We start from the raw sequence: 12,870 nt of genomic DNA on the forward strand, positions 1-12,870 counted from the left end.
GAAACTGTTGTGCATGTGTGTGATTATGTGTGGGCTCGTCAGCGGGACGGTGTGCCGATGAGAGTGAGCGGAAGTGTGTGTGGGCTGCAAAGAGATTGCAAAGGTGCTATAGATAGCTTAAATCCAATCCTCCTTTCTGCTGGAGGAAATACTGATGAAAACTGAGATGGGCTGCGACAATGTCTGTGCTGCTCCTGCAAGACATTAAAAGAGGCGGCAGATGCTTTAACGCATGGCGCTTCCCCTCCTGCAGAGCCCTAAACCTGGGTGTATTGGGCACTGATGTTTACAGGCTGTTTTCATCGCCTTGGTTCGCTCTTTGCGTTCGCTGCGGTGTGTGTGGGACTTTTATTAAATACAAAGGGACATGTTGTGCCTCTGGAGACGCATTTCATAATAGATCAATGTGCGGATATCTGCCTGACAAGCAGAATAATTTTGCACGCAAGTGATACAACAGTGCATGAACAAAAAACATAATTCCTGTGCATTGGCTGTTCCAGTGCAGTCGTTGCAGCCCTCAGATCAAGAATCCCAGGCTATTTAAGGACAATTTCTACTTTTTGCTTAGCCTGGTCCCTCTAAATACAGTTCACACTACGTGTTGTAAAAGGCGACAAATAGCAGGGCACAATGCTGTGAAAATAAAGTGTGATGCCTGGAATCTGGCTCGGTGCCTGCATATTGAGCAATTAGGGGATGTAACACCTTGCAAGTGTAAAACAAGTTTGAGCCGAGTGCCGTGACCTGAGAGCGCAATGAAACGGCAATTAAAGCAATATGAGGCGTTTAGTATTGTTCGGCAAGTGTGCAGCAACTCTCATTGGGGCTGTGGCGTTTCTTTGGTCGCGGCTTAAGATGTCATTCAACGTGTAAAAGTGTCTTTCCAGTGTCAGACATTTGAACTCTTTCACTTTGCTTTTACCAAGGCACCGAAGTAGCAGATGCACTCAGCAATGGGATGTGCCTGTCTGGAGTGCTGCCATAGGAACCATTGGAGAAGTAGATATGTAATAGTAAAGAAATTATACTTTATCTTAATATTTGAGGAAAAGCTGTACAGATTTTAAATGGATCTATCTAACTGTTGGACATTATGAACTCTTTCAACTGAACCTCCTTTTCTAGGATTCCTGTGATAGGACTAACAGACCATCTTCCTGGTTCAGCATTGTTCCGGGGTTCTTAAGCCCATCTCGGTGACCAGTACTGTGACTGTGTCCTTATTCAAAAAAGCGTTTATAGAGCTTCTTCTGATGGATGTACAGTCTTAGAAGAAGGTTATTTATTACTTACTTATTTGCTCTCTCTCTCTCTCTCTCTCTCTCTCTCTCTCTCTCTCTCTCTCTCTCTCTCTCTCTCTCTCTCTCTCTCTCTCTCTCTAGTAGTCTTATAGTAGTTCCTAAGCATTGCTGGGCCTGGTCTCCAAACTGACTTTGACTCATCTCAGGAGCACACAGAGACTGTCTTGAATGCAAGCATGCTATTAAATAGAGATGGACCTAAAAGCACAAACTGCCCAAGTCATTTCCTTTTCATTCAACTACCAAAAAACGGAAAAATCAGTGAATAGGATTTCCTTTAACCTGGCAGGTACTGACAGTTGACCTTTTCCATTAGCAGTGGTGTATCAAAGCCCAGGGCCTGTGCTCTTCGCTTGCCTCCTATTGAGCATGAGGAGAGCATGTTGTGCATGTTATCCCTGGATAACCCTCTGAACCAAAGGTGAGGCCTCATCAATCATAGTGAGCAAAGTCAAGGCCGGCATTTCTCCCAGGAGCTGACAGCGGAACATAAAGCTGATGCTTCGCTGTTCTTTGTTAACAAGCTCCACTTATCAGGAAAGTGGCAGCATTGAGCACGCACATTGTTCTAGTCCCACTGGTGAGTTGGTGGACATTTTAGAGAGTCTCATTTTTTTTTTGTATCCATGAAACAAATATTATTAGACCGTTAATGAGGGATCCTTTTTGCAAATAAAACCATAGGTGTCTCCATCTGTTGCTCAGTACGAATGAACTGTGCTACGTGTGATCCTATTAGTAGTCGAGCTGAAATGTTGCTTAAGAACAAAGTTGATTTTGGAAAGACAAGCTTTGCTTTTAGTAAATAATGGCTCTAATAATTGTCTGTTCATTAGACTAATCACTGATCTATTCACTTCTCATTTGGATCCAGTCAAATGAGTGTGAAAATCCCTAATCTGATATAAGTCTATTAAGTCTAGACATTTTGTGTACTAGGTGTAAGTTAACTTTTACTTTTAGGTTGTCTGGATGTATGTTGCATTGTGCAACCGAACACCAGGGACTAAAAAGTCAGGAATTGCTCGATGATATTTTTGTGTTTCTGCAGTGTTTCAAGATTAGAATGTATACTGTTGAACTAATGTTATTCACTGGTATGGTATTGCAATTCAAAAATAATATCATCAACGTCAATTGGATTTCATCATGGGGCGTGTTCTAACCCATTAAAGAGGAAATACCTTTGCATGGAATTTGATAGTCCTACAACCAATCAAAGCCATTTTGTTGTAAACACATTCAGCTCCACTGCGCTCAGATGATGTGTCTTACTATGTTACTGTTACCCCTCTGTTCACCGCTGCATAAAGCTCCCCCAAACGATTTGGTCAGCCAGATCTTTGCTGGAGCATCATCAGGTTCCAACGGAGTGACTCCAGATTACTTTGGCAAGTTTGTCTGGCTTCCAGGCTAAATGAGAGCTCATTTATTAATTCCAATACCATCAGTACATACCAGTTAGCTTGCCAGTCAGAAATGGAGTGCAATTTTCAAAATGAGAGCTTTTGTCTTTTTCATTTACTTGATTTGATTTTATCGTTATTATTTGATTGTATTGCTCTAGCAAGTGAGCTAGATAATTTTCTAGCAAGGCTGGGAAATATTGCAATAAAAAACAAAATGTAATTTCAATTTAAGCATTAATTGATCTCAATACCATCGACAAATAACAGTTAGTCCGGAATGGAGAACTAACACACTTTTCAAAGTCTGGTCATCTGTCTTCAGCTTTCTCATTTGCTTGGATTCCGTGTTGTATTTTTAGCTGGAAAACTAAAACAAGTTAACCAGGATCAAACTAGCTAGGGCTGAACATTCTGGTGCAATAGAAAAACTTCAGCCTTAATCTTAATGTTATCTACAGATGTAGTAGCTTTCCTGCTCCAGCACATAGACAGTGCAAGATGGACCCCGGAACAGCTCCTCTAAAATGAAGCCAAAGCAAGTAGAGCTCCCCCTGGTGTCTGGCTGTAGTATAGGTCATAAGCTCCACCCCCTCCATGTTAGTGGATGAGACTTGGGCCAAACTAGAACACTAAAATATGCGTCAGGGATGGTTTCTGTCATTTTACGTAGTTAATACAATGTTGATGCATGTTTAAGTGTCCATTTTATTGGATGAGTTTTGTTTTAGTTATTTGACGCTATAGAAACAGGATGTGGTCTCATGATGACTTCCAGTTGCCATGCCAAATATAAGGAAGTGGCGAATATTGGCCATATTTATAAAGTCTATGCTCCAGCATAAGAAGAAACCAGTTTTACTGATGTTCACTACGGTGTCTTTTCCCGAAATGCCTTTGGCTTCTAATAGTCAGAGAACAAATCTGTGTGACCGCTCAGGTGGACTGATTTCCAGTCTTCCAGTCTTGTGTCCTTCCAGCTCAGGATAACTGCCTATCTACATTGATGTAACAACATTTTTATCATTCATTTGCATTTTGAGATCTGCATTTCTCCACTTGGACTGAGAAATGCAACTAAAATCCAGCAGAATGGTTTGTCGTGGAATGTCGTTTGTTTTCATGAGAATTTTCATAAAATTGTCCCTGTTAAGAAAAAGCATTTATGCATTTTCAGAGTGTAAGGCTTCTTGGTTTTCTACCAAAATATGTGCGAAAAATGGAAGAAGTTGCAATTTTAGCTGACAAACTCCCACAGCTAATGCTAACTTGCCCTGAAAATGTCAGTTCTAATTAATCAAAACCAAATAAGCTAACTTGCTAACTGACCATAAGCAACATTACATTTTATTCCTACAGACTTTGTGTTTAGATGTTTTTTGAAGCTGGGGACTCATGTTCTGTAAATTTAAATTTGTTTCAAACCAACTACATTGTAATTCAAAGAATATGTACCGTGTGTGCTTTTATTAGCTTTAGGTTTTTACAAGCATTTACTGGAAGGGCTTGGCTTCCCTTGTTGCTTAATGAGATGCTTCAGACTTCACAAAGGAAGTAAGATATTTTGAGGCCAATTATGTGTCAGGCTTAGGGAGCATTGTGCACATCAAGAAAAACAAAGTTATAGAGCAGGGTTTCAATGTGCTAACACTACAGTGTTGCACTGAACCAGTGTTTCACACACTGTGCCCTTATCAAAGTGTCAGAAAGATGCACAGTGGGGAGTACGTCACTTCCGTGCCTTGCCATTGGCCATTAGTTGCCATTTATAGAGCAGCTTCATTGTACTGGAAGAACTGATTAAGCAGCTTCCTGTTGGATAGCTTTGTGAGCCTTTTCTGGGAAATTTTAACAAAAATATGGCTCAAATAGCTTCAAAGACTATGGCTGCATCATTAAAAATAAGGGATGACGAAGAGTGCTCTTAGGGCCTCAAGAGGGTCGTCTCTAGAACAGCTCTGGTGGAGTAAAATAGAAGGAGAGGAGCCGAGGGATTTTTCCAATAAATTAAAAAAAGGCTTGACTATAATGAACAGATGATTGAATCACCGCCTGTCTGTTTGCAGGAGAATGCCTTTGCTTAGATGGCTACATGAAGGACCCGGTCCACAAGCACCTCTGCATCCGCAGTGAGTGGGGGCCCAATCAGGGGTAAGTTATGATAATCACCTTGTAATGCTTTGTGATTGCTCATTATCATGCCCAAGCGAAACAGTGGAGCGACAAAGGAATCATCCTGCAAATGAAACCAAAAGTTAATCATTTGCCGGGTTAAATCAAAAACAAATTGTGATGTTGCCGGTGCCTATTAATATTCTGAATCAAGAGCCCTGCAAAAACACAGATTCCATTGCTATGAATTAGCGGTTTACACAAAATGTGATGTCTGTATTGTACCAAGACTACTAGACTAAGTCCGCCTTAGTTAAAACATACCAAGAATTTGCAGTACAGTCAGTGTGCAGATCTATGCAAAAACTTTTCCAAAAGAAGAAGCTATTGGCTAGTATAACATTTTAAGTGTATAGTTGTTTCTTTCCACAGAATCCCTGGAAATAATCACAAAATATAGGGTTGCTACAAAAAAGTACATTTTTGATCAATTAATCTAGCAGTTAGAACCCATTAGTTGATAATCATTTGGCTAACTTACCGCTCAATAGTAACCATAACTTTTTCCATTATTTTGTCTCCAAATACCATATTTTAAAATGAAAACCAACAAAAGCCATTTGAAATCTTTATCTAATGACACTATTCATCACTAAAGTTAAGATTTATGCAATGTAGATAAAAAGAAAAGATGTTGTTTACTATATTGTACCATTAATTAGCACACATAGTGTTGTGTTTGATTTAACGTTAATGGCTTGTGCTGATTGTAATTGGAAATGCAGTTGTATTGCTTATCTGCTAAAGGTTGCTTACAACCACTTAGAGTGTAATGTTCAAGACATTCATTGTTTAGTTTTATAGAGCTATATATGCGCATGAACAGCTTTCTAACTGCTACTAGGAACTTAATTGCCATACTAGCCATTAGCATCTGCTCTGTTTTGGTCTTTGGTCTCTCAAACACAACAACTCCCAGGTACTGAACACCCACGAAGAATAAGAAAATACTGTAGCAGTCCAAATATTAACTCTGCTGCCTCGTTGTTTTGAGGTTGGCCAGTCAGTGGATAATCTCTGTTGAGATGCTCCCGCATAGTGTTTGTGCTGCTGTGGAAGGCCTTTTATTTTTATGACATATACGTCTTACTGATTTGGCATTTGACAATCAAGTTTGGGCTTTTCTAGTGGTTTTCCAGCAAACCTTGTAGTGGGTTGTGACAGTTCTAGAATAACTGAGAATGAACTTAAACATTGTGAGTGACTGACATTTTCCACGCTATTCAACATCAATTATGTCAACGCTTTGTTGCAGCCCCAACTTAAACATTGGAGCAGATATGCACAGGTCCAAAAAAACCCCCCCAAAAAACTGTCCAATATATATCATATATCTAAACCTCTCCAAAAAAACAGTACAATGGAGTGTTATCTGTGTGTGTCGTGTCACTTTGTTTGTTTAGGGGATTTCATATTATCTGCTTAATGCTAGCCTGGCGTAGCCAAATAACCTCTCTTTTATTATGCATGTTTCAACCGGTACAAAGAAGAAGAAAAAAATAAAAAGTCAGCATGCAATTGGATAGTCCTACAACCATCACAGCCATCTTGTTGCAAATGAATTCAAGATGCTCCAAAGACAGTGAGTGTAGTGGTAGAGGCCAGTCATAGACAGAGTGACAGAGAACCAGGGAGCCCATTAGAAAAAACTGGACTTTAAAGCTGAGGCATCTGGTATTTCAGAATGCCAACCTGCACTAAAACAGTTATCTGAAGTGTCATAATGTTAAGACTTTAAGATTTGTGTATTGTAGTTCAGTTGTTCATTTAAAGCTTTAGTTAAAATGTTAAACAATAGATAGTAATTGTGTTTTTTTTTGTAAAGAAAAAAATGCATAAAAACAAGGCTTTTACAAAAACAGCAAATGAAAAATTTAAATTAGGATAAAACAAAAGGTCCAGAGTGAAACTAAATGAGGAGCCATTTGGGAGTCATAAAAGCCAGGACTTCTGCAGGAGCTGAGCCAAAAGAGACAAATCTTTGAAAAGAGGTGAACTTCCCATCACTAAATGCTACCCTTTGAAAGAGATGATCTGAGGTTGCACACAGACAAAAAAATGGTTCAAGTTTCCTTCTTGAGTTCACTTCATTTTATTTTATGCCAAACCATAACATATATAATCTCAATGCACTTTACATAGTAAGGTCAGAACTTAGAGTATTGTAGAAATTATCTCAGCAATGCCCCCACAGAGAATACAGTACTTACTTCCTCTTGATGTCTGCTCTCAGTGATCAGTTACAGCCTCAGGAATACATCCTTCAGGTCTCTTTCCAGCAGCTTTCACCTGTGGAACTGAACTGCACAATTTCAGCACCTCAGCTGTTACACAAACTCGTACTGGGCGTGTTATGAAATAAATGTGCCTTTATAAATCCAAGCACTTTACATGTTAGCCCTGAGAAACCATGTTAATGTGTAGACTGAACCCCGAGTAATGGTATGGAGTAAAGCCTCAGCATACCCAGAAGGAGGAATTTCTTGCGGACTCTTCAGAGCCTGTTCTAACACACTGAGAAGTACATCCCATGAAGAGCCATTTGGACTTTATGTGTGAAATTGATGGTTGCACCTAAACCAGAAGTACTTTCAGTAACGGGTCTTAAAAGACAGTCGTATGACTTTTAGCCGTGTCATTACGTCACTCATAAGCCAGTGGTGAATTAGTAAATTTGTGGGTGCTGTGTGTCTTTTGACACAAGGTCACTTCTTCAGTAATGATCCCGAGTGATGACTTGATATCTTTTGGCTTTGAAAATCGCTGTCTCAGACTCCTTCCCAGGACGTCGTATAAACGCTTAATTGGGTTCACATCTGCTTCTTTTAAAAGTCCTTCACATTTGGCTAACACCACTGCCACAGTGCCAGCCACTCTGTGACCACGCAGGGTGTTATGTGTCGGGGTGTTGCTATCGCAGATTGTGCAAGTAACATCAGAACAGAAAAGACAGTGGTCGACCTACAGGACACTTTGTGACCGCATACTTACCTGCAACATCGGTGTTGGGGCAGCATTCAAGTGTTAGAAGCAGAAGGTCATCATGATCAATGCTGCAAATCAATGAGCACGATGGCTGTATAGCAATATTAATGTAATGAACATTCTTATGTTAGTCTGCTGGTGGTATGCTGTTTTTGTCTACAGTAATTCCTTTCAACGTTTAATTAGAACCCATTTGTAAGGAGCCTGTGGTGTGCCACAAGAATAATTAGAATAGTACAGGCTGTGATTGGCCTGCACCAAAACACAACTGCAGCAACTACAGCACACTCATCAGAGGTTGTGTCCTGACTTATTTTTTATTTTTAAAAATAGATAGCAGCCTACGGCTCTGACTATACACACTACTGTGTTAACGAATGGACGGGTCAAATATGGGGAAAAAAACGTCCCCTGAAGAATCAATATAGTACAAATTATTATTTATTTTCCCACCAATACTTTCTGAGTAATTGCTGTATTCAAATGTACTCAATCAATTTAAGTCAAATTAATGGTTTTTTGACATGCATCACTCAATGTATTACATTTGAATGGATTCACCTTTAGTTCCATAGACTTATTTTATGTCATTTGAACAGTTACAACAGTTTTAAAATCTGTTTGAACGCCTCCATTATTAGGAAAACTGTCAATCCTCTACAGCTTTATGTCGTGCTCATATAATGCAATTATACAGCAGGTTTCCTGTGAAGTGTTCTCATAAGCGCACAATACAGTGAGTTTTGTAACAAAACATTTAATTCCTCCACGAGGTCTGACAAAAGCGCATTTCTTTTCTTTTAAAAAGGGGTCTGCGAGCCTCTATCTGTATTGCAACACAAAGGGAGGACCCACTTGAAAAAGCATTGCTCCATAGAAGTGCCTCTGGCTGAAAACTCCACAGGGTACCTTTAAAAAAAATGTTAAGAATAATTGAATAGCCAGCTCTGACTTTTTTATGTGCTCTGGACTGGCACTGCGTTCCTCTACCACTTAAAATCTTTTTTACCACACAGTGAGAGTGAATGTGATAAAAGCAAGAACAACTTGTGCTAAATTCTTAATCTGTAATATTACCATCTTGCTGCCATTTTACCTTTATTTGGACTGTATCCCACGCCGGCCTCAATTCATTTTGGTCTACATTTTATGAAACATCGGAAATTTCCTCTATGCCAACCCAGCTGTGCACCTCTGTCTCTCATTCCCCCTGTGCTCTCCCTGCGTCCCTGTCACTGTGAAACAGAGCGGACACCCTAGGGTGTCTTAAATGTTTAATGACCACAGCCTGTGGCATGAAAACAACTCCCCTTTTTCCTCAATGTTCTTTTTGCTTACAGTAGTGTAGGAGTTGGCTCTGAATGACACCGGGCCCCTGTCACTTACCCTCCTTACACTCTCACTTTGCAGACTGTTTAGTCCCCGAGCTGCCAATCCCCATTAATCTCCATCATTCTCTCACTTCTGCCTCTTGGCATCTGTCTCATCCCCCTCAATGTTCCTCTCTCTCTCTCTCTCTCTCTCTCTCTCTCTCTCTCTCTCTCTCCTCCCTCTTTGTCCCTCTTTCTCCTGCTCTCTCCGTCACCTTCCGCCTCTCCCCCCTTCTGTGTCTCTTTTTCACACTCTGTCTCTTCCTGTCATCCTCTCTTATCCCCTCCCCTGGCAAATAGATATGAGTCAAAGTCACATTGCATGTTGGAGAACACATTTTTCAATCAGCGTGTTTACACACAGCACACACTGTAATGCTGCTTGTGATTTCCAGGCCTCAGGAAGGCGGGAATGACTCGAAGTTGTATGTCGGTACATGGCTTGTGATTCTAGGGGGTTTATGGGAGGATGGGTGCACTGAAAAATTTAACACTTCTCTGCCTTTGATTTTAACACACAGTTTTATTCTCTCTCCTCTTTTTTGTCTGTTCGTCTGATCTATTCTTTTTTGCAGTCCCTGGCCTTACACCATCTTCCAGCGCGGTTTTGATCTTGTGATGGGAGAACAACCCTCTGATCGTATTTTCAGGTAAGGGGAAACTTCACAAAACTTTGTTTTATCCGACTACCTTTTTCCGCGGTGCCGCAGTCAAATAACTAGTTAGAATTCTGCTTGGCTAGCTTTGATAGTCTCTCTCCCTTATGATTATGGGCGGAGTGTAAGCTCTGGCTGCAGGATGCTTTTGTAGCGCAGACTTATTTTTAAAGGTGATAGGTTAGATTTTCATCAAGGCACACAATCAGCCTCTTCTGCTGTTGAGAATCAATTTTAAGATAATCTTAACACTGCATGTCTGTGAAATTAATTGGATAAGATAATTCAGCTGGCCGTGGGAGCCCAATTAATTTCTAACAATAATTACTTGAAGCTCTGCATTATAATATTTTTATTATAATAAAAAAAAGTTTAAATTCGGGGCGGCACAGTGGTGTGGTGGTTAGCACTGATACCTCACAGCAAGAAGGTTCCGGGTTCGAATCCAGGCCGACTGAGGCCTTTCTTTGTGAGTCAGATACAGTTCATTCATCTTCAGCAATCCCTGAACACAGTTATTGACTGATGACAATTCAAGTCTGTGTTCATATTTAGATATCTGTTCATAGAGATTATATTAACATATGCCAGAGACACACAGTTTCTGAACACTTAAAATATATAAATATCACAGTAATATCATTGTGAAATAGGCTCAGTCTCATTTGTTTTATCTCTCTTGACAAAAGATTAATTTAACAGATTTAATTAACAGACATTTATTTAAATTAATATTTCCAGTTCCCATCTCAAAAGAGAATGAATCTTGTGGCTAATTGAGAGCATCACATTAAGCTATAAAGACGACATTTACATATTTTCGCCTCATAAAGTGTGTTGGCAAACCTTTGCCCAGATCCAGAAGCACAGCGGTATTGTCCGTTTGAATGTGTTTGTGTCAAATCTTGAAGGAAGCACCTGGATGTGTAGCTGCCAAATGCTCCCAGATGTTCATTAGCTAGTTGCTAACTAAATAGTATACGTTGATGCAGAAAACCAGGCTGATCAGGGCCGTAAGAGCAAAAATAAAATTGGCAGTCCTTGATATAAAAACACGGTCCAGGGAAATGTGTTTTTCTCCCGTTATAAGTTGTCTGTTTTTACTTAATACTGCAAAATGCAGCGGTAAACAAGCTGTACCGTATATTCCGGACACCAACCATCAAACAAAGTTAGCAACATGCTGTCAGCTCATGTGGACATCTGTAGTGGCACTAAGTTGGGAACAGATAGAGGAGGTTGGAATCACACCAGTATCTCCAGGAACTGCTTTGATACATTGCCTACCCCGCTAGTGTGTGTTCTGCAATAAGGCCCTTTCCTTCTGAACAGCCACGCTGTTAAAAATCTCGTTGTCCTCAGACTGCTTCCACCCAGTCATCCATCCTAATTTAAACGTTTCAGTCTCTGCCTTTGAACCTCAACAAACAACCCTGTTCGCTCCAGACGCTGAAAAAAAAAGCCCAAACCTTGAATTTCAGCAAGCGCTCAGAGAGCCGTGCGGCCATCATCTTGTTTGCTTAAGCAGATACTCTATTACCATTAAACACAGATGTAAATGAGGCTATTAAAATCACAGTGTACAATGAAACTAAGCAAACTCTGAGGAGGCATGCAAAATTCTGTGCTGTTGAAGGAGATAAATGCTGAGAGTCAGCATTCACATGCGCGCCGTTGACGATTCATGCAGGATTAAGCGTCGGGAGATCCTCAGAGGACTGCAGACATGTTTTCCACTGAACAACTGTTTTCTCATGAGGGCTCTTAGTGTTTTCCACCTCCAGTTTCTCTTAGGGTGAACCAAATAAGTCATACAGCAGCACACAAGTCCCCAGTTGTCCATTATAAAGCTGTGCTCGTTAAGTGGCTGCTAATTTGTCCCGTGGTCACCCACATACGTCACACTGCATCACAGGGAATTTCCGCACTCCTGCTGTACACAGTCCCCAAAGAGCTGGTGAAATGAGAGGTGGCAACAGCTCCCTGAGAGCTAATATGAAAATATTACCATTTTAATGGACTTCTGCTATACAATAACTTCCTGGAACCCAGTGTTTTATAGTAAATGCAACACTTTGATCCACTCAAATTTGGCTTTGAAACAAAGGGAGTGAATTGGGTGGATGTCATTGAATGTTTCAATTTAGTGGTTAAATCACTTTGCTCTGGAAGTGACAGCTAATGCATGCAGTTCCCTCAATTCAATGCCTTTTTCGTATGCTAAGATATGAAATGCATCATAAATGAGGATATATTTGTAGTCTGCATAAAACATGCGTAACTATTTAATCCATACAATAAGTCCCCTTATTTTGTATTACAAGTGTGCATGCATTATTCATCAGTGCATTTGATGCTAATGAGTGTGCATGGTTTAACTCAAAGTTGGAAGTATTTGCAGAGTATAAGATTGATGATATTCTTTGACTCACAAATAAAGAATTGTTTTAAAGCCCTTGGTCCAGACATCTGTTCTTTCCAGATTTATAGCTATGCTTCATCCCAGGGGTATCTCTTGTTGGCCCTTTTTCTTGCCAGAGCTCCTCATTCCGTATGCATCGCGTCCATTAACACACAGTGTCCTTCTGTTTGAGAAAGAGTTATGCAAAAAGGATAACTTTGCTTAAAGGTAAAATAAATAACCGGCTTGATGGCGTTATTCGGATTCAGTGAGACAGTGGAAAAAAAACAAATCATCCTTGAAAAGTAGCCATTTTGATAATACATGGAAGTTGAGTGTTGATGATGTGGGAAACGCATCCCTCATATCTTACAAGGGTTACCTTGATTTGCTAGTTGAAAGACTTTAATAAGAGAGGGAGGCTCTAATGAAAGATACTTTCAGGTTGCATTATGGATAGGTCAGGGTGCAAGGTTTCCAGAGCGTTAATTATACACAGATGAACTAAAAATCTGGTTGTACTCCGCTGCACGTTCAGTTCAACTTAACCTTTAGATATTTAATCAAACTTCAATC

At 40.2% G+C, this 12,870-nt stretch overlaps 1 protein-coding gene across 1 annotated transcript in view; it reads left to right on the plus strand.

Moving 5' to 3' along the window:
• The window catches only part of astn1 (astrotactin 1), a gene marked incomplete at its 5' end in the record, with an annotated part of 409,253 nt that overhangs the window by 133,511 nt on the left and 262,872 nt on the right, over positions 1 to 12,870 (plus strand). Inside the window, 2 exons of the mRNA XM_084545838.1 lie at positions 4,777 to 4,861; positions 9,813 to 9,887. Coding sequence (XP_084401964.1) covers positions 4,777 to 4,861; positions 9,813 to 9,887 — 160 coding nt within the window. The remainder of the gene's footprint in view (positions 1 to 4,776; positions 4,862 to 9,812; positions 9,888 to 12,870) is intronic.

Source organism: Chelon labrosus (assembly GCF_963514085.1).
Source record: "Chelon labrosus genome assembly, chromosome: 6".
Taxonomy (NCBI): domain Eukaryota; kingdom Metazoa; phylum Chordata; class Actinopteri; order Mugiliformes; family Mugilidae; genus Chelon; species Chelon labrosus.